This window comes from Anolis carolinensis, chromosome 3 (genome assembly GCF_035594765.1).
Source record: "Anolis carolinensis isolate JA03-04 chromosome 3, rAnoCar3.1.pri, whole genome shotgun sequence".
NCBI lineage: Eukaryota > Metazoa > Chordata > Lepidosauria > Squamata > Dactyloidae > Anolis > Anolis carolinensis.
In genome coordinates this window covers 267,933-294,878 of record NC_085843.1, presented here as the reverse complement: position 1 = coordinate 294,878, position 26,946 = coordinate 267,933, and the positions used below count along the sequence as shown (strand labels likewise).

At 45.5% G+C, this 26,946-nt stretch overlaps 4 protein-coding genes across 5 annotated transcripts in view; all 4 read right to left on the bottom strand.

Annotated features, from left to right (window-relative positions):
• The window catches only part of LOC107983751 (oocyte zinc finger protein XlCOF6-like), a 144,028-nt gene that overhangs the window by 94,594 nt on the left and 22,488 nt on the right, over nt 1-26,946 (bottom strand). The window lies entirely within an intron of this gene.
• Nucleotides 5,999-14,326, bottom strand: LOC100561147 (zinc finger protein 420-like). The gene is made up of 2 exons (XM_062977028.1): nt 13,638-14,326; nt 5,999-8,573 (listed from the first exon to the last, which is right to left on the bottom strand). Exon 2 carries the CDS (start codon nt 8,151-8,153, stop codon nt 6,654-6,656), a length of 1,500 nt encoding a protein of 499 aa, XP_062833098.1. The 5' UTR covers nt 8,154-8,573; nt 13,638-14,326; the 3' UTR covers nt 5,999-6,653.
• LOC107983781 (zinc finger protein 135-like) overlaps nt 19,687-26,946 on the bottom strand; it is a 175,498-nt gene continuing 168,238 nt past the window's right edge. For both annotated transcript variants that reach the window (XM_062977024.1, XM_062977023.1), the window contains exon 3: nt 19,687-20,296. The gene's annotated coding sequence lies outside the window, so the exon portion shown is untranslated. The remainder of the gene's footprint in view (nt 20,297-26,946) is intronic.
• Nucleotides 20,586-26,946, bottom strand: part of LOC100558833 (zinc finger protein 850) — a 90,279-nt gene continuing 83,918 nt past the window's right edge. The window contains exon 2 of the mRNA XM_062977010.1: nt 20,586-25,735. Within this exon, the coding sequence (XP_062833080.1) occupies nt 23,363-25,567 (2,205 nt within the window). The 5' untranslated portion in view covers nt 25,568-25,735 and the 3' untranslated portion in view covers nt 20,586-23,362. The remainder of the gene's footprint in view (nt 25,736-26,946) is intronic.

Genomic DNA, 26,946 nt, shown 5'->3' with positions numbered 1-26,946 from the left:
AAATTAAGTACCAGAACATTACTTTTTACAACAAATTGACAGAAAAAGCAGTTCAATACACAGTAAGGTTGTGTAGTAATTACTGTATTTACTAATTTAGCACCAAAACATCGCAATGTATTGAAAACACTGACTACACAAACACTGGCTGCTAAAAACTTGACTATAAAGAAAGAAAGAATTGCATAAAAGGAACTTACAGTAACAACAGTATCAGAAGTTAAATCTGTAAAAAGTTCAGTCCTTGCTGCCTAGAGGAACAGCTGTGGATCCGGGGGGGGGGGGGGGGGGAGGCAGACGGCGTTGGATAATCCAGAACATTGGATAAGTGAAGGTTGGATAAGTGGATGCAAGGTTGGATTATCTACGGGGAGGCCCGGGCTGTGGCGCAGGCGGAAGAACAAGCCAGCTGCAATTAACTGCAATGAATCACTCTGACCAGGTCATGAGTTTGAGGCCCGCTCGGAGCCTATGTTTGTTTGTCTATGTTAAAAGGCATTGAATGTTTGCGTATATGTGTAATGTGATCTGCCCTGAGTCACCTTCAGGGTGAGAAGGGCGAAATATAAATGCTGTAAATAATAAACAATAATAATAAATGAGACTCACCTGTACATTAATTCTACCGCGCAGATGCACCATTAGATCCTTGATTCCAAATGTTCCTGGATCTGCTAGTAATTCTCCCCGTGTCTGGGGATCCACAAAGAAACAGAAGAGATCTAGGGGAGATGGTGGCGGGGTATAAATAAAGTTTTATTATTATTATTATTTCTGGAGGTGTGTGGGGGAGGATTGCCAGCCCTGAAGAATCACAGGAATTGCAGGCCCTTCTACACTGCCAGATAAAATCCAGATTATCTGTTTTGAACTGGATTGCCTGGCCGTGTAGACTCATATAATCCAGTTCAAAGCAGATAATGTCCTCCGCTTCCACCTATACGCAGCCATTTCACTTTATTCTGGTCCAGATTTAGAGGTTGTGAGACATGGCACGTATATAAATGCTACTGCCTTACTTCCAGTCTTGAATACGCTCACGGTGCTTGGCTATTGGTCAGTTGTATGTTTTTATTGTACTTTGTATGCCTTTTGGTTTTATATGTTTATATGCTTTACGTGCATTTTGCAGTTGTATTTCATGTTGTATTCTGGGCTTGGCCCTCGTGTGAGACCCTACGGGGAGATGGGGCGGGGTATCAGAAAAAAGGAGTTAGTAAGTGAGTGAGTCCCCATCTTTCTTGAAATCGATTACAGTTAATTTAATTGGCAGTCCCTTTGTCCGTCTCTGATCATGGGCCGGCATTCCTCAGTCCGTCCCCTTGCGTGGAGTGACCACGTCCGCCCATCTCGGAGGGCAAACGACGCTTTGCTGCAGTTCCCGCGTATTCTCAGCATCTTCCCAGTTTTGACCCCAAATAGGGAGACAAGTTGTCCAGGAACACCTGGCCGCTCTAAACAAAGTCCCCAGGGCCAGATCAGCTCCATCCAAGAGTATTGAAGGAACTAGCGGAAGTTATTTCAGAACCACTAGCAATTCAGAACCACTGTTCTTGGAGAACGGGAGAAGTCCCAGCAGATTGGAGGAGGGCGAATGTGGTCCCGATCTTCAAGAAGGGAAAAAAGAACGACCCAAACAATTACCGTCCGGTCAGCCTCACATCAATACCAGGCAAAATTCTGCAAAAGATCATTAAGGAAGTGGTCTGCAAACACTTAGAAACAAATGCGGTCATTGCTAATAGTCAACACGGATTTACCAAAAACAAGTCATGCCAGACTCATCTGATCTCTTTTTTCAACAGAGTTACGAGTTGGGTCGATACAGGGAATGCTGTGGATGTAGCCTACCTGGATTTCAGTAAGGCCTTTGACAAAGTCCCTCACGACCTTCTGGCAAACAAACTAGTAAAATGTGGGCTAGACAAAACTACGGTTAGGTGGATCTGTAATTGGCTAAGCAAACAAACCCAAAGGGTGCTCACCAATGTGTCGTCTTCATCATGGAAAGAAGTCACGAGTGGAGTGCCGCAGGGCTCCGTCCTGGGCCCGGTTCTGTTCAACATCTTTATTAACGACTTAGACGAAAGGTCAGAAGGCACGATCATCAAGTTTGCAAACGACACAAAACTGGGAGGGAGAGCCAACACTCAAAACGATCTTGACAGACTAGAGAGATGGGTCGAAACTAACACAATGAAGTTCAACAGGGACAAATGCAAGATACTTCACTTTGGCAGAAAAAATGGAAATCAAAGATACAGAATGGGGGACATCTGGCTTGACAGCAGCGTGTGCGAAAAAGACCTTGGAGTCCTCGTGGGGAACAAGTTAAACATGAGCCAACAATGTGATGCGGCTGCTAAAAAAGCCAATGGGATTCTGGCCTGCATCAATAGGGGAATAGCGTCTAGATCCAGGGAAGTCCTGCTCCCCCTTATTCTATTCTGCCTTGGTCAGACCACACCTGGAATCACACTGTGTCCAATTCTGGGCAACACAATTGAAGGGAGATGTTGACAAGCTGGAAAGCGTCCAGAGGAGGGCAACTAAAATGATTAAGGGTCTGGAGAACAAGCCCTATGAGGAGTGGCTTAAAGAGCTTGGCATGTTTAGCCTGCAGAAGAGAAGGCTGAGAGGAGACATGAGAGCCATGTACAAATATGTGAGGGGAAGTCATAGGGAGGAGGGAGGGAGCTTGTTTTCTGTGGCCGTGCAGACTAGGACGCAAGGGAACAATGGCTTCAAACTACAGGAAAGGAGATTCCACCTGAACATCAGGAAGAACTTCCTCACTGTGAGAAGGGCTGTTCAGCAGTGGAACTCTCTGCCCCGGGCTGTGGTGGAGGCTCCTTCTTTGGAGGCTTTTAAGCAGAGGCTGGATGGCCATCTGTTGGGGGTGCTTTGAATGCGATTTCCTGCTTCTTAGCGGGGGGTTGGACTGGATGGCCCATGAGGTCTCTTCCAACTCTACTATTCTATGATTCTAAAAGACTGACCACGGTCTCTGAATTCAGGACATGCAGTAGATGCGCTTACATGGTACTGCAACTCATGATATTTCCTTTCTTTACTTTCATATATAAATAGTGGTCTATGTGAAACCCAGTTTGTCTCATCCACTGTCTTTTTCCAACTAGAATGGAACCCGTCAGTTCATACCAAGGGAGCTGATCCCAGAGGGGTAAACAACATTTTGAACCAGAAATTGAATTTAGGGTCCATGCCCGGGGCTCAATTAACATGTGTCCTGCTTCCAGTTGTAAAGGTGCATTTGGCACACAACTAGGAAGGCCAAGGAGAGATCTGCAAACATTCATCTTGTGAGGGCAATTGGAAAAATATAATATTAATTTTCTAATTAAGATGAAAATTAAAGATTCTAATTTACCTTGGTTCAGAAGATGCTGAAAAGCTGTGTTCTGTAAGGAACATATCTATTGATTTCTCCCCTTGGCATAGTGGAATGTTTACTTTGTTTGTTGATTCTGCTTCTGTTTACAGAAGTACATAGGTCAAACTGGCAGGGTATGATGAACTTGATGAGTCAATATATCGATCGGGATGTGTAAATACATCTCAGGACATTTAATTGATGCAGTATTAGAGCGCCATCTTACGGAAACTACGTGTAAATAGCAGGCATTTTAGAAGAACTTATTTTGAATTATATTTTTTAGTTTTACTTAGAAAAGTACATTACATTTAACATTAGGAAAACAATCGAGAACAGACACTAAGGAAGATCAGCTTAGTATTCATTGATTGATTATAGCTTTAGTAAGAATACATATATATTCAAAGAATATATAAAAGATAGGAAAAAGAAAACAATAAATAAATGAGATTAATAGTTCTTATAAGATGAAACCTATATTTTAAAAGAGTTTGCTTTAAGATCTGCTTTTAAAATTCAGTAATATAATAATCATTTAAAAGAGTTTAAAAATCAAATGGTAAGAAATAGAACATTTGATCTTTGGAATCACCTGATGTCTGAATTACATAAAAGTATAATCAGGAGATGTAGATACGTCAGCAAATGTTGCATCCCCCTGACCTGGAACATGACCTAAAATTAGAAGGTCGAGGGCAACTGTACACGTGAACACCTGTTTTTCACCTGTTTAATAATTATATCAGGGAAATTTCCAAATGTTGTATCTTCTGCGCATATGTAGAAAACTGATTTTGTCAGCACAAATTGTACTATATATACTGGTGTAATTGAACATAGCTTTTGTGACAGTCCTTTGATCACTGATCACCCTCTTTTGCAAAAAAGTAAAGACCTGGAAATCGATCTGCTGTCTCCGCCTCTTCCTTTCCCAACTGCACTCGAATGGACGGGTAACGTATGCTGCAACAATCTGTGTGGAATCCACGGCAGCACAATTACCATATGCACAGCACCACGTAGCATCTCTGGCAGTGCCTTAGCATTGAAGACGTGTATAGCTGATGGATAATGTTGTCCTCCTTTAACAAAAAAGGATGCAAGTGACTTGATACTTCTCCAGGCATTTGCAATGGCATTAGTAGAGTCAGATTTCTAAGATTTCAGCTGCTCAAGTGGATGCTCATTTATTTGCCACTTATGTAGACTTTGTTTCCTAGTAAAAACTAGGAATTTGGACTTATTGTAATTAATTAATGGCTTTTCAGTTTTGCAATGACCACCCAGAGCATTCAATAACCACTGTACACCAATGCAAGTTAAAGGGAGAAGAACCACATCGTCTGCATGAAGGAGGGTTGACAGAGGTCTATCTGCCAGGTTAGGAGGACGTAAAGTTGAGCCAGAGAGACTCCTGGCCAAAGAACATATGTAAATACTAAAAGCAAGGAAGGTGCCAGCACACCACTTGGACTTACACCTGCATGTGCTGGGATGATCTGGGTCAAGGGGCCTACCCTCTTCCATCTCACTTTCAAACATGTTTCCACATAAAGGCTATGAATTAACATCAACAGGCGCCTGTCAATATTGGTTATCTCCAATTTCGGTCTCAACCTCATCTGGAGGAATCCTATCAAAGGCCGACTGAAAATCAATTAAGGTTGCTGTATAACAGGCTGTATATTGTCTTCCAGGTTTTCCTCTTCCATTCAGATGGGAGTTTTTCCAAGATGATGAGCATACAGAGTGCTGATTACACTTGGAGAGCTAATTCGTCTCTAGTTTTCAGGGCCTGGACTTTTCCCTTCCTTGCAGACTGGAATGATGATAGGCAGTTCCCAATCTTCTCGTCTACATGCAAACTGATCTATGCACGTGAATAATGTGGCCAGGACTGGGGCCCAACCATTCTCATTTTCTATCGGCATCTCAGGAGGGACACTGCCACCCCCGGGTGATTTACCCACCTTGGGTTTAGAAATCAGAGTATTGATTTCTGGGGTGGAGAAAGGGGGCCGTTCTGGAGGCATGTGGAGTATGTCCTGCGTATTCCAAGGCTCAGACTTGCTTACAGCATACCAATTAGTCCAGGCATCCCTGGTCAAACCAAGGTTTAGGTCTAAAAGCAGCCGCATTCTAATTTGCAGCATCTTCATTAGATGACCATCACACTCAACAATCTATGCTTCCGACAACAACAATCGTTCATCATCTGCATGGACATCCTGACTCTGAAAGGATAGGGATACAATTAATGGGAGGTGGTCACTCTGTACATGTACCCACTTGAACTCTATAAACCGTATTTAACAACTCATAAGAAATAATAATCAATAGTTGAAGCTCTACGGCCTATAAAAAAGTATATTCTCCAGGTCCTCATTCATGCCAACATTCAATAGTACTATATCTAGGCTATTGATCATTCGTAGAAGACAAAGCCCACAATAACTGCAGAGAAGACCTTTAGATTGCATATCAGGGGTGGGCAGCCGCTAGTCCAGAAGCATGCTCACTGAAATGGCCATAAAGAGCGTCATCATTTGGACCAATGCTGGCATCGAAATCTCCTGCCAGTATTAGAGAAGCACCGAGATATAAAAATGTCATTTTACTGATAAAGAGTGCATCACCAACATGAAAATTTTGAAAAGCTCTGTTTTAGAGAACCTTATGGGGTCAAACACCACTCAATTCTATGTGTCTGTAGATTTCAACTCTCAGAGGTGCTATTCACACAACATGCATCTATAAGGTTTCTCCCTGGTGAGTCCTTTGATGTGAACGTAGATGTGCACGAGTGAAGCTCTGTACACAATCTAGGTATTTATGGCGGTTTTCCCAAGTGAGTTCTTTGATGACAGCGTAGACTTCCAAACTCAGTGAAGCTCTGTCCACACTCCAGGCACTTATACCGTTTCTCCCCAGTGTGAGGCCTATGATGTGAATGTAGAAATCCCTTCTGAGTGAAGCTCTGTCTCCATTCAAAGCATTCATAAGTTTTTTTTCCCATGTGAGTCTTATGATGTGAACATGGACTTCCACTCTCAGAAACATTCTGTCCACACACCTGACATCTATAGGGTTTCTCCCCAATGTGAGTCCTTTGATATTTACATAGAATTCAACTCTCAGTGTAGCTCTCTCCACACTCCAGGCATGCATAGTGTTGTTCCCCAGTGTGAGTCCTTTGATGGTAACATAGATTCAAACTCTTGGTAAAGCTCTTTCCACATTCCAGGCATGTATAGGGTTACTCCCCAGTGTGAGTCCTTTTATGTTTTCGTAGACTTCCAGTCTCAGTAAAGCTCTGTCCACACTCCAGGCATGTATAGGGTTTCTCCCCAGTGTGTGTCCGCTGATGTGAACGAAGTTTTCCACTAGCAGTGAAGCTCTGTCCACACTCCAGACATTTAAAGGGTTTCTCACCAGTGTGTGTCCTTTGATGTAAATTTAGACTTCCACTATAAGTGAAGCTCTTTCCACACTCCAGGCATGAATAGGGTTTCTCCCCCGTGTGAATCCTTTGATGTTTACGTAGACTTCCACTCGCAGTGAAGCTCTTTCCACACTCCTGGCATGTATAGGGTTTTTCCCCAGTGTGAGTTCGCTGATGTGCATTTAGATTTCCACTCCGAGCAAAGCTCTGTCCACACTTCAGGCATGTATAGGGTTTCTCCCCGGTGTGAATCCTTTGATGTGAATCGAGATGTTCTCGCTGAGTGAAGCCCTTTCCACACTCCAGGCATGAATAGGGTTTCTCCCCTGTGTGAGTCCGCTGATGTTTACGTAGACTTCCACTCTCAGTGAAGCTCTGTCCACACTCAAGGCATGTATAAGGTTTCTCCCCAGTGTGAGTCCGCTGATGTAAACGTAGCTTTCCACTAGCAGTGAAGCTCTGTCCACACTCCAGGCATTTAAAGGGTTTCTCACCAGTGTGAGTCCTTTCATGTAAACGCAGACTTCCGCTCTCAGTGAAACTCTTTCCACACTCCAGGCATGAATAGGGTTTCTCCCCAGTGTGAGTCCTATGATGTTTACGTAGACTTACACGCTCAGTGAAACTCTTTCCACACTCCAGGCATGCATAGGGTTTCTCCCCGGTGTGAGTCCTTTGATGTGAATCTAGATTTCCTCTCCGAGCAAAGCTTTTTCCACACTCCAGGCATGTATAGGGTTTCTCACCAGTGTGAATCCTTTGATGTTTACGTAGACTTCCATTCTCAGTGAAGCTCTGTCCACACTCAAGGCATGTATAGGGTTTCTCCCCAGTGTGAGTCCTTTGATGTGAACGTAGATTTCCACTAGCAGTGAAGCACTGTCCACACTCCAGGCATGTATAGGGTTTCTCCCCAGTGTGAGTCCGCTGATGTGAACGTAGTTTTCCACTAGCAGTGAAGCTCTGTCCACACTCAAGGCATGTATAGGGTTTCTCACCAGTGTGAGTCCTTTGATGTGAACGTAGACTTCCATTCTCAGTGAAGCTCTTTCCACACTCCAGGCATAAATAGGGTTTCTCACCAGTGTGAGTCCTTTGATGTTTACATAGACTTCCACTATAAGTGAAGCTCTTTCCACACTCCAGGCAAGTATATGGTTTCTCACCAGTGTGAGTCCTTCGATGCAAACGTAGATTTGAACTCTGCGCAAAGCTCTTTCCACACTCCTGGCATTTATAGGGTTTCTCTCCAGTGTGTTTTTTCTGATGCAAACATAGTTTTGAACTGCAACTAAAGCCCTTTCCACACTCCATGCGTGTATAAGGTTTCTCCGCAGTGTGAGTCTTTTGATGTGAACATAGATCTACACTCTGCGCAAAGCTCTTTCCACACTCCAGGAATTCATAGGGCTTCTCCGCAGTGTGTGTCCTTTCATGTCGCTGCAGACCATAACTCTAAGTGTAACTCACTCTTTCCACACTCCAGGTATTTAGATGCTTTCTCCTTCATGTCCACTGTGATATCGGTGTTTCATTAGAATACAGATACTTGACTCTTCTTTTTTTCTTTCTTATCTGTAAGTGAGATCAGGAATTCAGCAAGATCTTCACTTTGGGAGGATTTCTTCTTCTTAGAATCCTCATTTCCCTGGTCAACACTTTGAGAGGATTTCTTCTTCATGTATTTCTTTCCTTACGGCACCCAAGACGTGGCTCCACAGAATCCTCATTTCCCTGGTCAAAAAAAATAAAATAAAATAAAGCAAAAGATCAAGGATGTGCTGTATCCTGAGGGACACAACGATTACGGGGCTGCCTTTCACGTCTGCGTCCTGAGCATCCCAACGCAGGCGCCTCCTGCCATCAAAGCAATCCTGCTGCCAACCAAGACCTGCCTCTCCACCGTCTAATTCAAATCACCACTGAGGCTTGTTGGGATGTTCACAAAAGGAGTCTCTGCTGAACCAAGTCCCTCTGGGCCATTCACTCCCTCGGCTGAGCCCCAGGATGGGATGCAAAGACAAGCACAGCTCCACCCACAATGCCATTTTCCTGTCAATCTTTCTCCTTTGCCCTCTTCTCTCTTTTTTCCTTGTCCTTTGTCCAGGAGAAGATTTTCAGCAGCGGAAGGAGAACTAGAGCAAAACAGGCTTTCATACAGGGTCCTAGGAACGTCCTTACAGTGACCGATGCAATAAATCCTGACCAGGAGAAGAACAGGCATCTACTCTGAGCAATCCTCCCACAGAAGCAGCACCTCAAATGCCTAACTGAGCATGTGCAAAACAGCCTGAAAAGGGGGACGCAGATCAGCCAACATTCCCTAGTGTGTTATATAAAAACACTAGCTGTGCCCTGCCACGCGTTGCTGTGGCCATTTAGAATTCAACTGAATCGCCTCGCTGCTTCCAAGCCTGGGTGCTTTCTATATATGGGCCTCCTTGCTTTGGCTGGTTGAATGGGACGGAGTGGTGTGATGGCTTCCAAATGTGAGGGTTTTTTATGTAGGGGAAATATTGGTTTGAGAGGTTGAAGAGGAGTGAATAGTGTTGGTGCTTTGAAGCCTGGCCGCTTTCTAACTTGTGGAATTTTTGGTTGGGCAGGTCGAATAGGAATGAATAGTGTGAGTGCAGGAAGTATGAATGTTGCAATTAGTTACGTTTTGAATGTATTGAATGGCCCTGGAGATTCGAGGCCTGGCTGTTTCCTGGTTGAGGGAATCCTTTGTTGGGAGGTGTTAGCTGGGCCTGATTGTTTCCTGTGTGGAATTCCCGTGTTTGGAATGTCCCTGTCTTTTGAGTGTTGTTTTGTATTTTGTGTCCTGATTTTAGAGATTCTATTGTTCGGTTTTCTTATTAGACCATAGTAATTATTACATATGATATAAAGTAATGTTATGTATTAATTACTGTTCTTACGAATGTAGCACGCAAACATTGCAACATTTAATTCGAAAACATTGACTACTAAATGGCAGACTGGCTTGGATAAGTGAAGCTTGGCTAAGTGAGACTCTACTGTATTGTCTGTTTGGAGGCCAAGTGTGAATGTTGCCATTGGCGAGCTTGATTAGCACTGAATGGCCTTGCAGCTTCAGTGCCTGGGTGGTTCTTGCCTGTGAAGCTGTTGATGATTATTGTTGTGGTTGTGATTGTTTTTACAGTAGAGTCTCACTTATCCAACATAAACGGGCCTGCAGAATGTTGAATAAGCAAATATGTTGGATAATAAGGAGGGATTAAGGAAAAGCCTATTAAACATTAAATGAGGTTATGATTTTACAAATTAAGCACCAAAACATCATGCAATACAACAAATTTGACAGAAAAAGTAGTTCAATAGGCAGTAATGCTATGTAGTAATTACTGTATTTACAAATGTAGCACCAAAATATCACGATATATTTAAAACATGGACTACCAAATTGTGTTGGATAATCCAGAATGTTGGATAAGTGAGACTTTACTGTATTGGAATGGAGGTGTAGAGGAGGAGAAACTGAAAGTAATGGAGGGAGAACTCTTCCTGCTTCCCTTCTGGCCCCCGCCCCTCCGTGGCCTCGGTGGGCCTGTTTGAGGGGGCAACGTGGGCAAGGCCCCTCCCTCCCTCCCTCCCTCCCACCTCGCTCTGTTTCCCTGATGACCATGAGGAGGAGGTCGTCCCGGAGGAGGGTGGCCGGGGAGGAGGCCTGGCCTCCCGGGCCTCTCCTGGCCACGTCCCCCGGCCCCAGTCCCGGCCAGGCCTCGCCAGGGGGAGGGCGGCGGTGGGGGGCTCTGTGTAGGCCTTGCTGGTCCCTCCTCCCTGGTGCCATGTTGAGGGCCGCTGGGTGAGGTTTTCTTGGTCGCGGTGCCTCGGAGCAGGAACAGGGGAGCGCGCGGGAGCGCCTGTTGAGGGGAGGGGTGGGGGTGGGTCTCTCCGTGCCTGGGGTTCGTTGTGGCGGAGGCGCACATGGAGCGTTTTTGTTTTTAGACCCCGTGGTGGTTCCTGTTGTTTATTTTAGTTGTATGAACCCAGAGGCAGGGATGAGGGGTTGTGCTGGCAAATTTTGAGGTTGTGGGATATGTAGTTTTGTTGTTTTGCTCGGTGCCGGGATTCCATTACCATTTTATATATATAGATGGGCCTATATGTCTGGCCTCCCAAAAGGAAATCCTAAGAAAACAGAAGCCTGTGGGGAAAAATGTTCCCTGGATGTCTTTTCACGTAGTCCTAAATGAGGTCCAAAATGTTCTCTGCTTTTGAACGGGTTCCATGACAGTCATTCTACAGTATATGTAAATACTAGAGGTGTCTGCAAAATTTGTTCCATTTGTTTGATTTGGGTATTTGTTTCGTACTGTCCATTCGGAAGGCACAAAACGAAATACCCCATTTTCGGATGAAACAAAAGAGAAAGCCTCCTTTCTTTTTTCGTTTCTGGGCCGCGTGGCTTTCCAGGAGAGTTCTTCCACATGAGTCAAAGGAGGTGATCTTTGGCCAATAAGAGGCCAAGGAAACAATGACGTGGACAGGTTATTTAAGGGGGGGGGGCTGCCCCTAAAACGGCCATTGCGGTTGCGTCCTTTGCTGCTGCTGCTGAGCTGGGCTGGCTTGCTATCTCTCTTCGCTTCCTTGCCTTGAATTTTGCCTTGCCTTGCTGGTGGGGAAAGATTTGCATTTTAATTTTTGCCTGACTGCGTGGCATATTTTTCCTCTGAAGGGAAGGATCTGGGTTTTGTGAAGTGGTGGGGGTGGGTTTGGCTGGGGAGCGAGCTGGGGCTTTGGGGGTGGGGGAAAGAAGCCGCTAGCTTTGCTGTACTTGAATATTTTAAATTATTTAAAACTTTTCTTCTTAATTATTTGTGTAAAACCCCATTTTTCCTCCCCAAGAAAGCCTCGGACCCCCGGGCATCCTACTTATGCCCCAACCCCTTTCCTCCTTTCAAAGGGTGAGTGGGCCTCTGTGGGGTGGTTGGTGGGGGCGGCCAGCCAGCGGGACCCTTTGCCTTCCAGGGGTCAGGAAAGCTGGCAGTAGCAACAGCTTCCCATTTCCATACTTCCTTCCTGACTGTTATTATTATTATCTATTTACAGTATTTATAGTCCTCCCTTCAGTTCTGTTATGTTCTCTTATGTCTGTCCAAATGGCATTGAATGCTGTGTATGTGTCCTGTGATCTGCCCTGTGTTCCTTTGGGGAGAGAGATAGGGCAGAATATAAAAGTGTTGTTGTTGTTGTTATTGATGAAAAGTATTTATTTTAATGGGTTTTCCCCTCTTATATATAGTATGTTTTATTCCAGCACAAAACTGTATACCTTGTGATGTTTTGATGTTGTAATCTAATTTTTTTACAGCTGCTTTTTGTTTTTGGACTACGATCTGTGTTGTCTTGGTTGCTACTATGAGTACGTATATTGTGTTTTCATTGTGGGCTGCCCCGAGTCCCTTTTGGGAGAGGGGCTGGGACACAAATAAAGTTTATTATTATTATAACTATTTAGAAGCAAAAAATATTCACAAATATATTTGCTGAAATATACATTAAATTCCTCCCAGATATTAATCACAAAACGTTTTCAAAAATATTTGCAGAAACGTGTTGTCCAAGGAAAGCTTTCATGGCCAGAATCTTTCGGGCTGTGTGGCCATGTTCCAGAAGCATTCTCTCCTGATGTTTCACCCACATCTATGGCAGGCATCTTCAGAGGTGGTGAGGCCTGTTGGAAACGAGGCCAGTGGGGTTTGTATCCCTGTGGGATGATGTCCAGGGCGGAGGGAGGAAGGGCTCTTGTCTGCTGGGGGGAGTGGGAATGCTGCCAGGAATCCCCTGATCCCACCGACTTCCACACAAAATATACGGCACAGTCTCATCTTCTCCTGATTATGGACTATGTTAATCAATGGGATTATTTATCCTTGCCCCCCCCCCCCTCGATTGGAAGCGGTTGTGATTATCATTGGTTGTCATTGTTAGTGTAAAATTTTATTTTGTGGAAGAATGTGTTTTTATATTGCTATGTATTGTATGTTGTGTTTATTGTTGTAAACCGCACTGAGTCCCTTTTGGGAGCTAAGGTGGTATATAAATAAAGTTTTATTATTATTATTATTATTTTATTATGACACAGCAAAAAAGATAGACATGCTGGGTTTCGTTTCACAAAATCACAAGTTGAACACTTCCCAAGAGTCTAGGACTGTGTGATGTATTTTCGGATGATGCGCGCAGACCCCAGCAGGGTGGCCTTTTGCAGGGTTTATTATTATTATTATCTCTGATGAGCACTGAATGGCCTTGCAGCCCTGAGGCTGATTCCTGCCTGGGGGAATCCTTCGCTGGCCCTGACTGTTCCGTGCCTGGAATCCCCCTGTTTCCAGAGCTTTGTTCTTGACTTACTGTCCTGGTTTTAGAGCTCTTTCAATCCTCAATGCTGGATGTCAGTCAGGGGGTGGATGGCAACCCTCCCCCCGCTTGTCCCAAGCCAACAACAGCCCTTTCCCCTCCCGCCCTGGGCGTCACTCGACAGGGATGTCAACATGGACCCCGCCCAAGGCCTCAAGGCCTCCCCACGGCCCCTCAAGGCCCTCCGGGGAAGGAGGCCTTCCTGCCACAGGGGTGCGTGGGCGGAGCGTCAGGAGAGCATGCCCCTGGGAGAGGGCCAGGCCGCCCGCCCGCCCGCCCGCCCCCCGGCGATCCCGGAGATCCAGCTCCCTGAGGGCGCCTTGGCGGGCGGGTCCTTCGGGGCAGGCCGCGCCGCCATTCTCCCTCTCCCTGGGGTCCCCCGTGCCCGTGGAGGGCCACTCCACCCCCTCTCACCTCTCCTCCTGCCTTCCTTCCTTCCTTCCTTCCTCGGCCTCCCAGCGAGGCTTCTTTCCTTCTTTTCTTTCTCCTCAGGCGACGCCGCTCCCGCCTCAGCCTCCCAAAATGGCGCCGCTCCGAGAGAGGGGGGGGGGCCGAGTGACGTCACCACCAGGGGAGAGAAGAGAAGAGGCGGGGCCCGTGCGGAGCAGCCGCGCTCCTGATTGGCCGCCCGGGGTCCGCCTGGCTGTCGCTCCGGGGACGGAGCTCATTGGCATGTTTAAAGGGGAAGCGGCGGGTGCGCGCCCTCCTCGAGTCCCGGCGCGGAAGAGGCCTCTCCGGCCACGCAGCCAGCCCAAGCCCCTCCCTCCCCGCTGTTGTGGAAGGCTTCCACGGCCAGTCCAAGCCCGACGCCAGCTCTGCTCCTCTGCTGCCTGTACGCATGCCCAGTGTGGAAGACCTCTCTGAAGGAGACAGGCCGGGGGCCCCGTCCCTGGAGGTCTACGCCCACTCCACGGGAGGAATCATGAAGGGCCAAGGCCCACCCCCTGGTCGGATACCAGGCACCAACGCCTGGCATCAGGAAATCATCTCCTAAGGTCCACGGAGAGAGTCCCGGGCTGTGGCGCAGGCGGGAGAGCAAGCCAGCTGCAATGAATCACTCTGACCAGGAGGTCAGGAGTTCGAGCCCCGCTCGCTCGGAGCCTGGGTTTGCCTCGTCTTTGTTCTATGGTAAAAGGCATTGAATGTTTGCCTTACTAAGGCAGGAATGAAGGGGTAGGAGGAAATGGCCATATAAGGAGGTACGAGCAGGCCAGGAACACAGCCGATGGGTTATCACATGGTTTCCCTGAAATCATGTGTTTTGAGAGAAACGAAAGTAATGAAATGTAATACTGCACCACAAATATGCACCAATGGTTTGATATGTGGGCGGTCGTAAACTGAACCCACTGAATTGTATAAATAGACACTCGACCCTGTCTGCGGGGTTCTCCCTTTTCAGCATCTAGTTGTGCGTGGGATGAACCTCTGCAGCTGCAGGAAACTTTTAGTAAACTGCTTTCTTTGGAAAAAACCTCCAGTTGTCTGTCTCCTACTTCCACTGCGTCCGCACAGACACACAAGCCGAGAAGAGGGGAAGTCTGGTTTCCGCTACATTTTCTGGTGACCCCGACGTGATTCCACAATAAGACGGGCCAGGAGATCGGAGACGGATCCCGTTGGCGGGACGGTCCCAACTCGGCGGTGGGGGCCAGAGGCAACTACCGTGAGACGAGAAGGGGCCCCTGAATATTGTAAGACCGGCTGCGGTACTTGCCTCTGATGCCAACGCCGGCCGACGGTGGGAGCCGCAACGGCAGCGAGGTTCCAAAGAAACCAGGCAGGGAAAAGGATCCAGGGAAAAGTCCAGGGGCGAAGGTTGGTCCGACGTCTACAGCAATCTGGCAAGTATAGTGGTTAAAATGAGACACTAAGGGAACAGCGCCGGGAGGGACACAAAGGTTCCCAGGGAGGTATAAAGGGGTTCTGTCTTGTGATTCCTGACACACACCGTTGAGTGTCCAGGTGCCCAGTCCAAGGCAGTCCCCTCTATTAGGCAGGATGGGAGGCAGTGGGTTCAAATCCACCACCCCATTACAGTGTATGTTAGACAATTTCGGCTCAGTTGCAAGTAGAGCCGTAGAAGGAATTCCCCAGAGAACAAGACTTGTGAGGGTGCCCCAAGACCAAGTCGTGCAGGACTCATGAGGAGTCGCAACTCCCGGGGAAAGGAAAAAAAAAAAAACTGTTTGATTTCTTTGTTATGTGTGGGGAATAATGAGTTTCAAGTTCTGCATGTTTCGTGGTAATATTGAAGTGAAAATGAAAAATGAGTCTATAGATTTACACAAAAAATGTTGAGCACAAATATCTAGAAATGTTTTATTACGGTTGAAAAAATCTGATCCGAAGAGGGTCTGTCTGTGTTAGTTTGCTTTTGCTGACAAGCTGCAGAGAGGCGAGAAAAAGGGAGGGAGTTAAAGTGGTGTTGAGGCTCAGAAAGTTTTTTTTTTTTCCTTGTTATTTCTGAGGAACAAAGGCTGTTTTCTTAAAAAGTTTTCCTTTGCACCTGGGCCTCATGCCAAAAAGATAGTGGGAAAATCTTGGCAACAGTTCAAGGTAAAAACTCCCTGTTATTCTTGTTAAAACTCAGGCGAAATGCCCAGAGAAAGATAATGGAATTCCAGTGGACAGCCAAGGTCAATGAAAGCCGCTGTAAAAATGAAATGTGAATTTAATATGAAAAAAAAGAAAGAAAGAAAATGATGATGTAAATGTGTGTATATATATATATATATTGGGGTTCTGTCTTTCACCTGGATCTTAAATCCTTGCTTTTGGACTTATTTTGGGACAACTGGGTGAGAATGTTTCATGAGCTGAGATAGAGTGTGTGACTTTATCTAAACAACTAACCACTAATCAGAATTCCTGTGGACCTTGTGTGAATGAGATGTATGTGTTGAATTCAAAATGCATAAAGAGTTATAAACAATGTTAGTAGATTTGTTCAGAAGCAATTCGGAAGCTGTAGATATTTTTTTTGGAAAAAAAAAATGGTCTTAGGCTTGAAAAAAAAAAAAATCCTTGTTTTGAAAGAACAATGCTTCAGTGTTTTTAGAGAACATGGTGCTACAGACTTTAAACCCCTTACAGGTTATAGGGAAATGTTGGAGGTTCTTTTTTTTTTGCAGCACTTTGGAATACAAGGAGAGGAGTTATTGGTTGTAGAGACTTTGTATGGAAAACTGTCACAAGTTGGCAGTGCAAGAAAAAAATATATATATATATTTGTTTTTGAAAAAAAAAAATTGACCCCATATTCCTGACACAGAAGGATTAAGAACTGACATTGATTTTTAAATTTTTGATTGACATTTTATTCAAAAAGGGAGCTAGTGCCCAAGTGATAAAAAGTTATCCTTTTGAGAACCAAAGACATGATATAATTGGCTACGTCTCATGTTGCTTCATAATAATTTTGTGAGATTTGGATTCTGGACTTTGTGATTTTGGCCCAACTCTTTCTAAAGGTTACGGAAAGGAAGGACTAGGACTTTTGTAAACGGGACATTAGATCATGCAAATAGGGGCATTTTTTTCCATCGCCCCCAGCCTGGATTTTGCCAGATTTGAGAAGCGGCAGGAGGCTTTTCAACGTGTGTTACTAACAAATTTTGAGCTGTTCAACGAGTCGGTGTAAAAGGGGAATTGAGTAAGTTTAACACTGCAGCAGGACTGGAGTGGAAGATTGCATTGCAGCAAGTGGATACACGATTGTTAAATCGTTTGCGGAAAGGAAAAGAAAAAGATGTGGAGAAGAAAGATTTTGTTGGATTTCAAGACAGATGAGTGTGTTGTCAAAGGCACAACCTCTGAGGAGGCCTGCCTTGGATGTGAGCGAAACGACTAGAGAGAGTGCTTCAAGAGCCATACAGCCTGGAAGGATGAGTATTTCCCTCCCCTTCTTTTCCCTCTCATTGTTTTTTGCTACAGGTCCTGAACTCCTGTATGGGATAAACCCAGAAGTCTATGAGACAAGTTTATTGAGAGGCCTGGGAGGGCCTATAGGTGTTGCTGAGTGCTAAGGCTGTGATGGAGTGTGGCATAAGGCTGGAGGCTGTAAGGGCTGACCAACTCAACAACATACAATTTTCTATTTTGACCCAACTCTCCTGGATAGGACCTTTTGTAATGGGACATTGCAAATAATTCGGATTTTTGACGGATTTGAGAGACAATGAGGGACTTTTTCATATGCCATCTAACAACCTTGCTTTTTAAGCCAAAAGGAGGATATAGCACGGAGGCAATGTGACAAAGAATAAAATAAGTTAACCATTGCAGCAGGACCAGAGTAAAAAGGATTACTGCAGATCGCGAAAGAAGGCCCATGGAGGAATCATTTCTCAAGAGGCCATGGAGGGGTCGTTTGGGAGCTGAATAGTGGCCTACCTGCCTCACCCGTGGAGAGACAAGGGATTTCAACAAGATTGGCTGAGACAAAAGTGATGCCGAACAGGATGATCGACAGATGGGTAATCCGTTCCTCCTCCCCCATTCTCTCTCACTGTCTTCCTGCTTTCTTTTTCAGCTTTTTGGACTCCTGTTCCTAAATTGGAGATCCATAAGGCATTGTTACTGAGAGGCCTGTTTTCCAAAATGGAGATCCATAAGGCATTATTACTGGAAGGCCTGTTTTGGAATCAAAAACCCGTAGGAGTTTAAGTCTACCCCACGCCACACATACTGGGTATAACAGCTAAAGCCCTGTGAGAGATGGAGATTTTCTTTACAGACTTTTCTTTACACAGAGACAATTCTTAGAGACTAGAGACTTGATTGGACAAAGAGACTTTCTTCAAATTAACTGAACATTATTCCTTTGATCAAGGAAGAGGAAACACACCCCCAGTTTGACTTTATGCCAAAGACTGAAAAGACCTGAAAGTTGGACATGTATGTGAATGGCCACCTCTGGCCATAGCAACAAATCCATCATCGGAAGAAGCCAAATGACTGGGCTAGATCAGAATTCTACTGTGGACTATGTCCTTTCTAAAACCTGATTAATATTTTTAATCCTCATGTGTTGTTTACCTCTGGTGATGAAACTATGTACAAATGCTATTCTGCGCTCATTTTCCACTGAAAAGATAGCTTGGCTGCAAGCTAGAAGGGATTGGAGGGACCCATAAGTCTGCTCATTTAGTTTGCTTCAGCTTTTGTATACACGCTTCGCAAAAAAAAATAAAAAAAAAATGGGGGAATAAGGCAGGAATGAAGGGGTAGGAGGAAATGGCCATATAAGGAGGTACGAGCAGGCCAGGAACACAGCCGATGGGTTATCACATGGTTTCCCTGAAATCATGTGTTTTGAGAGAAACGAAAGTAATGAAATGTAATACTGCACCACAAATATGCACCAATGGTTTGATATGTGGGCGGTCGTAAACTGAACCCACTGAATTGTATAAATAGACACTCGACCCTGTCTGCGGGGTTCTCCCTTTTCAGCATCTAGTTGTGCGTGGGATGAACCTCTGCAGCTGCAGGAAACTTTTAGTAAACTGCTTTCTTTGGAAAAAACCTCCAGTTGTCTGTCTCCTACTTCCACTGCGTCCGCACAGACACACAAGCCGAGAAGAGGGGAAGTCTGGTTTCCGCTACATTACATGTGCGATGTGATCCGCCCCGAGTCCCCTTCGGGTGAGAAAGAAGGGCGGAATAGAAATGCTGTACATAAATAAATAGTCACTGGAACACCTCAGCAGTCGGGAGTCCAAAGGCGGCAGGCAGGCTAAAACCGGAAGCCTCAATCCGTGGCTGAGGTGGGAGGAGAGACTCCCTCCTGGGCGGACAGAGGACGGGGCCACGTGGAAGGAAGGAAGGAAGGAAGGAAGGAAGGAAGGAAGGAAGGAAGGAAGGAGAGAAGGAAGGAAGGAAGGCAGGCAGGAAGGAAGGAAGGCAGGAAGGAAGGAAGGAAGGAAGGAAGGCAGGCAGGAAGGAAGGCAGGCAGGCAGGCAGGCAGGCAGGCAGGCCCGGGACAGCCTGCGCTCTGGCACCACGAGACCCAGAGACCGCCTCCCTCCCGCCCCAGTTCCCCACCCCACTCGTCCCACGGCAAAGGCAGAAGCAGAAACAGGACCCGGCCCAGTGAGTGAGCGAGAGATTGAGGGAGGGCTGGTGAGTGAGTGAGTGAGGCTGGTGAGTGAGTGAGGGAAGGCGGCAAAGGTGCAGTGGGGGCAGAAGCAGGGGCCTGGCCGCCTCTCCCAGACTCCTGCCCCACTGTTTCCTGCCCCACTCTCACTTACCTGCCCCCCCTCGCTCTCTCTCTCACTCACCAGGCTGGGTGAGAGTGAGCAAGGAAGGAGCGGCAGGAGCAGGACCCATCCCGGTGAGTGAGTGGGAGAGCGAGTGAGTGAGGGTGGCCCAGGACTCAGATAATACCGAGTGTCGGACAAATGGGAGTCGGATAACCAAGACTCTACTGCATTTGTATTGAAAATCTTATATACCTTGGTTTAACCTATATATAATCATTTAATATGATCAACAGAGCAGATGTAACAAGTAGAACCAAACAAATAATACTGGCAACATGATTATAGAAAAACAAATATGTTTAAATACAGGGAAACATTCTCTTAAGTTTATAATGTCACTTTCTGTCATCGTTTCTCATCCAATGTCTTTTTCCAGTTAGAATGGAACACGACTCCACAAAAAATAGGCATTATATCTAAAAATGCAAAAAACAAATGTTGGAAATGCGATCAACAAGAAGGATCTTTTTCCCATACGTGGTGGACCTGCAACAAAGCGATAAAATATTGGAAGACGATACAAGAGACCAGCCAAATAAGTTTAAGAACAACAATTCAATCAAAGCCAGAATACTTCCTTCCAAGGATGACAGATTCGGAAATTGAGCTGGACACTAACAAAGGCATTTTGTGTGTAGACGTGGCCACGGCAGCCAGGATGGTCTCGGCCAGAGACTGGAAATCAGACGAAATTCCCTCCCAAGAGGATTGGCCGCATAAAAGGAGTGAAATTGTGGACATGGGCGAACTCACTCCTTTTATGAAGGAACAAACAGGGAGACCCATCAAACCTACACGTTTCATGGACTAGATGAAGGCAGAAGGAACAAGAGAAAAGAAACGGTAACAGACAGGAAGAAAAGGGGGAAAGGGAACAAAGAGAAAAGAAGACGGCAAAGAAGAAGAATGGGAGCCAAAACCACCTCTGCCCCCGTTCCCCTTCCGGCCCCCCTGCTTTCCTCCCCCACCCTTTCCCTTGCCCCCCCCCCAAGGCTCACCTTCCCAAGACCCCCCTTCCCCCCCCCCTTGACTATTTACCTAGAGTTTTCCCCCCACCCAATATACAGAGTTCCCACCATGAAACTTTTTTTTATCATTACCTACTTATAAAACCCAAATAATATATATATAAAGAACCCGTCAGTTTACACCAAGGGAGCTGATCCCAGAGGGGTAAACATTTTGAACCAAAAATTGAATTTCAGGGTCCATGCCCGGGGCTCAATTAACATTTGTCCTGTTTCCAGTTGTAAAGGTGCATTTGGCACACAACTAGGAAGGCCAAGGAGAGATCTGCAAACATTCATCTGTGTGGATTCCACAGCAGCACAATTATACCACCATTATGCATTATACACAATGCACACTACCACGTTGCATCTGTGACAGTGCCTTAGCATTGAAGACGTGTTTAGCTGACGGAACACGTTGTCCTCCTTTAACAAAAAAGGATGTAAGTCACTTGATTCTTCTCCAGGCATTTGCAGTGGCATTAGTAGAGTCAGATTTCCAGATTTCTAAGATTTCAGCTGCTCAAGTGGATGCTCATTTATTTGCCACTTATGTAGACTTTGTTTCCTAGTAACAATGCAAGTTAAAGGGAGAAGCACCACATCATCTGCATGAAGGAGGGTTGACAGAGGTCTACCTGCCAGGTTAGGAGGACGTAACATTGAGCCAGAGAGACTCCTGGCCAAAGAATTGAGGTAAATATTGAGCAAAGAAGGTGGTAGCACACCACTTGGACTTCGAGCCTGCATGTGCTGGGATGATTGGGTCAAGGGGCCTACCCTCTTCCATCTCACTTTCAAACATGTCTCCGCATAAAGGCTATGGATTAACATCAACAGGCGCCTGTCAATATTGCTTATCTCCAATTTCGGCCACAACCTCGTCTGGAGGAATCCTATCAAAGGCAGACTCAAAGTCAATGAAGGCTGTATAACGGGCTCCCTTGATCCTACAGGAATATTTATCCATAATATGGGGTAAAACTATACCATGAACTCCAGTAGAGCATCTCAGTCTAAAACCTGCCTAATGGTCTTCCAGAAGGTTTTCCTCTTCCATTCAGATGGAGTTTTTCCAAGGAGATGATGAGCGTACAGGGTGCTGATTACACTTGGAGAGCTAATTGCTCTCTGGTTTTCAGGGCCTGATCTTCTCCCTTCCTTGCATACTGGAATGATGGTAGCCAGCTCCCAATCTTCTGGTCTACATGCAAACTGATCTATGCACGTGAATAATGCAGCCAGGACTGGGGCCCACCCATTCTCATTATCTATCGGCATCTCAGGAGGAACACTGCCACCCCCGGGTGCTTGGCCCACCTTAGGTTTATACATCAGAGTATTGATTTCTGGGGTGGAGAAAGGGGGCCGTTCTGGAGGCGTGTGGAGGATGTCCTGCATATTCCAAGGCTCAGATGTCCTTAGAACATACGGACTAGTCCAGGCATTCCTGGTCACACCAAGATTTACATCTAAAAGCAGCCGCATTCTGATTTGTAGGATTATTACAGACCAAACACCCTTGCGTGACTAATTAATTCCTGATTTAAATTCAGGACCTTTGTTGTCAGAAGAGACTCCTGTATTCTAAAACAATTACCTGAGTGTAACAGTGTAGTTGCAGCATCTACATTAGCTGCCCATCACACTCAATGATCTATGCTTCTGAGAGCAACAACAGTTCACAATCTGCATGGACATCCTGACTCTGAAAGGCTACAGATACAATTGAAGGGAGGTGGTGGTCACTCTGCACATGTACCCACTTCAAAACTATAAACCGCATTTAATAACTCATAAGAAATAATAAAATAATCGTTGAAGCTCTACTCTCCAGATCCTCATTCATGCCAACATTCAATAGTACTATATCTAGGCTATTGATCATTCGTAGAACACAAAGCCCACAATAAGTGCAGAGAAGACCTTTAGATTGCATATCAGGAACGGGGTGGGCCGCTGCTCATTGAAATGGCCAGAAAGAGCTTCATCATTTGGACCAATTCTGGCATCAAAATCTCCTGCCAGTATTATAGAGGAATTGAGACGGAAAAATGTCAGTTTACTGACAAAATTTTGCAATTCTATCCAGCTATCATTATTATGTATTCTTTGTTTAAGTAGAGATCAGAAAATAATAATAATAAAGCAAGAGCTTGAAATGTAATAACCACTAAGGCTGCAATGTTAACTAAGGGGTAAAATTAACACGTGAGGCACAAAGCTTGGTTTTTTTTTGGGGGGGGGGGTTCTTCGTGTCAGGAACAACCTGAGTTGCTTCTGGGGTGAGAGAATTGGCCGTCTGCAAGGATGGTGCCCAGGGGACGCCCGGATGTTTTGATGTTTTTACCATCCTTGTGGGAGGCTTCTCTCATGTCCCCACATGGAGCTGGAGCTGATAGAGGGAGCTCATCTGCGCTCTCCCCGGGTGGGATTCGAACCTGGCAGCCTTCACGGCAGCAACCCAACCTTCAAGTCACGAGGCTTTAATCCACGGGGGCTCCTACGAAGCTTGATGGAGACCCCAAGGATCCCAAGGCCTTCTCTGGCTCTACCTCCTCCAGAACTAGGCACAGCATTTGCCCTAAAGCCCATCCACCTCCAGTAGGCCCCTCTCCCAAGTCTCCTGGAGAAACACGCTATCATTTTTCCTGATGAAATGGGAAATCTGTTTTGCTAGTTCAAATGAAATGCAGTGTCGTGAAAGGATGCATGTCTAAGAAGTGAATCACCAACACGGAAAAGTCTGAAAAGCTCTGTTTTGGAGAGCCCTATGGGGTCAAATATCACTGTTCCCTCTGATCTGTACTCTATGTCTCTTTGATTTCAATTCTCAGAGAGATTCTAGTCGCACGGCATGCGTTCATAAGGTTTCTCCATGGTGTGAGTTCTTTGATGTGAACATAAGACTTCCACTCTCAGTGAAGCTCTGTCCACCCTCGAGACATGCATAGGGTTTCTCTCCAGTGTGAGTCCTTTGATGTAAACGTAGACCTGAACTCTGAGTGAAGCTTTGTCCACACTCCAGGCACGTATAGGGTTTCTCCCCAGTGTGAGTCCGTTGATGCAAACGTAGTTTTCCACTCTGAGTGAAGTTCCTTCCACACTCCAGGCATGTATAGGGTTTCTCCCCAGTGTGAGTCCTTTGATGTAAACGTAGAGCTGCACTCCGAGTGAAGCTCTTTCCACACTCCGGGCATGTATAGGGTTTCTCCCCAGTGTGAGTCCTTCGATGTCTACACAAACCTGAACTATGGGTAAAACTCATTCCACACTCCAGGCATGTATAGGGTTTCTCTCCAGTGTGAGTCCTTTGATGTAAACGTAGACTTGAACTATTAGTAAAGCTCTGTCCACACTCCAGGCACGTATAAGGTTTCTCCCCAGTGTGAGTCCTTTGATGTGAACGTAGACGTGAACTCTTAGTGAAGCCTTGTCCACACTCCAGGCACGTATAGGGTTTCTCTCCTGTGTGAGTCCATTGATGTGAACGTAGTTTAGAACTCTCAGTGAAGCTCCTTCCACACTCCTGGCATGTATAGGGTTTCTCTCCAGTATGAGTCCTTTTATGTAAACGTAGACCTGAACTCTGAGTGAAGCTTTGTCCACACTCCAGGCATGTATATGGTTTCTCTCCAGTGTGAGTCCGCTGATGTAAACGTACAGCTGAACTCCGAGTGAAGCTCTTTCCACACTCCAGACATGTATAGGGTTTCTTCCCAGTGTGAATCCTTTGATGTCTACACAAACCTGAACTATGAGCAAAACTCATTCCACACTCCAAGCATGTATAGGGTTTCTCCCCTGTGTGAGTCCATTGATGTGAACGTAGTTTAGAACTCTCAGTGAAGCTCCTTCCACACTCCTGGCATGTATAGGGTTTCTCCCCAGTATGAGTCCGTTGATGCAAACGTAGACTTGAATTCTTAGTAAAGCTCTTTCCACACTCCTGGCATGTATAGGGTTTCTCCCCAGTGTGAGTCATTTGATGCAAACGTAGACTTGAATTCGTAGTAAAGCTCTGTCCACACTCCTGGCATGTATAGGGTTTCTCCCCAGTGTGAATCATTTCATGCAAATGTAGACTTGAATTCTTAGTAAAGCTCTGTCCACACACCAGGCATTTACAGGGTTTCTCCCCTGTGTGAGTCCGTTGATGTGAATATAGATTTGAACTCTGAGTAAAGCTCTTTCCACACTCTTGGCATGTATAGGGTTTCTCCCCAGTGTGAGTCATTTGATGCAAACGTAGACTTGAATGCTTAGTAAAGCTCTGACCACACTCCTGGCATGTATAGGGTTTCTCCCCAGTGTGAGTCATTTCATGCAAACGTAGACTTGAATTCTTAGTAAAGCTCTGTCCGCACTCCTGGCATGTATAGGGTTTCTCCCCAGTGTGAGTCATTTCATGCAAACGTAGACTTGAATTCTTAGTAAAGCTCTGTCCACACACCAGGCATTTACAGGGTTTCTCCCCTGTGTGAGTCCGTTGATGTGAATGTAGATTTGAACTCTGAGCGAAGCTCATTCCACACTCTTGGCATGTATAGGGTTTCTCCCCAGTGTGAGTCCGTTGATGTGAATCTAGATGTCCTTTCTGAGCAAAGCTCTTTCCACACTCCAGGCATGCATAGGGTTTCTCCCCAGTGTGAGTCCTTTGATGTAAACGAAGACTTGAACGCTCAGTGAAGCTCTTTCCACACTCCAGGCATGTATAGGGTTTCTCCCCAGTGTGAGTCCTTTGATGTGTTCGTAGACTTCCACTCTCAGTGAAGCTCTGTCCACACTCTAGGCATTTAAATGGTTTTTCCCCAGTGTGAGTCCTTTGATGTGAACATAGACTTGAACTCCGAGTGAAGCTCTGTCCACACTCCAGGCATGTATAGGGTTTCTCCCCAGTGTGAATCCTTTGATGTGAACATAGATATGCACTCTGAGCAAAGCTCTTTCCGCACTCCAGGCATGTATAGGGTTTCTCTCCAGTGTGAGTCTTTTGATTTGAACATAGATCTCCACTCTGTGCAAAGCTCTTTCCACACTCCAGGTATTCTGATGCCTCCTCCTTCATGTCAACAGGTGTTGAATTAGAATACAGATTCTTGACTCTTTTCTCCTTTCTTATCTGTAAGTCAGGTCAGGAATTCAGCAAGATCTTCACCTTGGGAGGATTTCTTCTTCCTATATTATTTCTTTCCTTACAGCACCCAAGACGTGGCTCCACAGAATCCTCATTTACCTGGTGAAGAAAGAAGCAAAAGAAAAAGAATGAAATTCAGAAACCTTCTTTATCTGCAGGATTTCCCCCCTTTCCCTTCTAGAATTATGTTGAAAATGAAAATCAAGTAACGTCAAATAACATTATGATTTTACAAATTAAGCACCAAAAATCCTGTTTTACAACATGTTTGCCACTTGTTTGGAGCGTGGCAGTACTTGTGTTGTTGTTGGGCATGTTGGCACGCCGTGTGTTGCTGCCTAGAGAAACAGCTGTGGATCTGCGCAGGAGTAGACTGTGTTGGATAATACAGAACGTTGGATGACAAAGGTTGGATAAGCGAGATTGTAATATACCAAGAAATGCAGACATCAAGGTCTTAAGCACACAAATAGATACCAGCAAAGGCAATCAATTATTCTTAATATATAAGGGAATGAATCCAGAAAGAAAGAACAACAGGGTGGGAGGGTAAAAAGAATGCGTGACAGAAGGAAAAAAAGGAAATATTCCAATATTCCAGAAGGAATTGAAGACTTGGATGTCTGGACAAGGTAATGGCAACCCACCCCAGTATTCTTGCCATGAAAACTACATGGATCAGTACCACCAGAGAAATGTCGGTATATCATCGGAAGATAGGACTCCCAGGTCAGAAGATGGTCAAAATGCTACTGGGGAGGAACAGAGGACAAGTTCAACTAGCCCTAGATGTGTTGACGCAGTTAGCTCAAAGCTGAAAGGAAGGCTGACGGCCGACAGTTCTGGAGGTGAATGACGAATCCGATATTTTAAAGATCAACACACTATACGAACCTGGAATGTAAGATCTATGAACCAGGCCAAACCGGACGTGGTTATTGGTGAGATGTCAAGATTAAAGATAGACATTCTGGGAGTCAGTGAACTGAAATGGACTGGAATGGGCCACTTCACAACAGATGATCACCAGATCTACTACTGCGGACGAGAGGAACACTGAAGAAATGGAGTAGCCTTCATAATTAATAATAAAGTTGCTAAAGCAGTGCTTGGATACAACCCAAAAAATGATAGAATGATCTCAATTCGAATTCAAGGCAAGCCATTTAACATCAGTGATCCAATATACGCACCAACCACAGCTGCTGAAGAAGCAGAATTGGATCAGTTATATGAGGATCTGCAGCATCTACTGGATAATACAACTAAAAAATACATTATTTTCATTACAGGAGATTGGAATGCTAAGG

Excerpts from the sequence above, each read along its gene's own strand:
- LOC100561147 (XM_062977028.1), bottom strand. The coding sequence starts at position 8,153 with ATGGAGTGTGGAAAGGGCTTTAGTTGCAGTTCAAAACTATGTTTGCAT.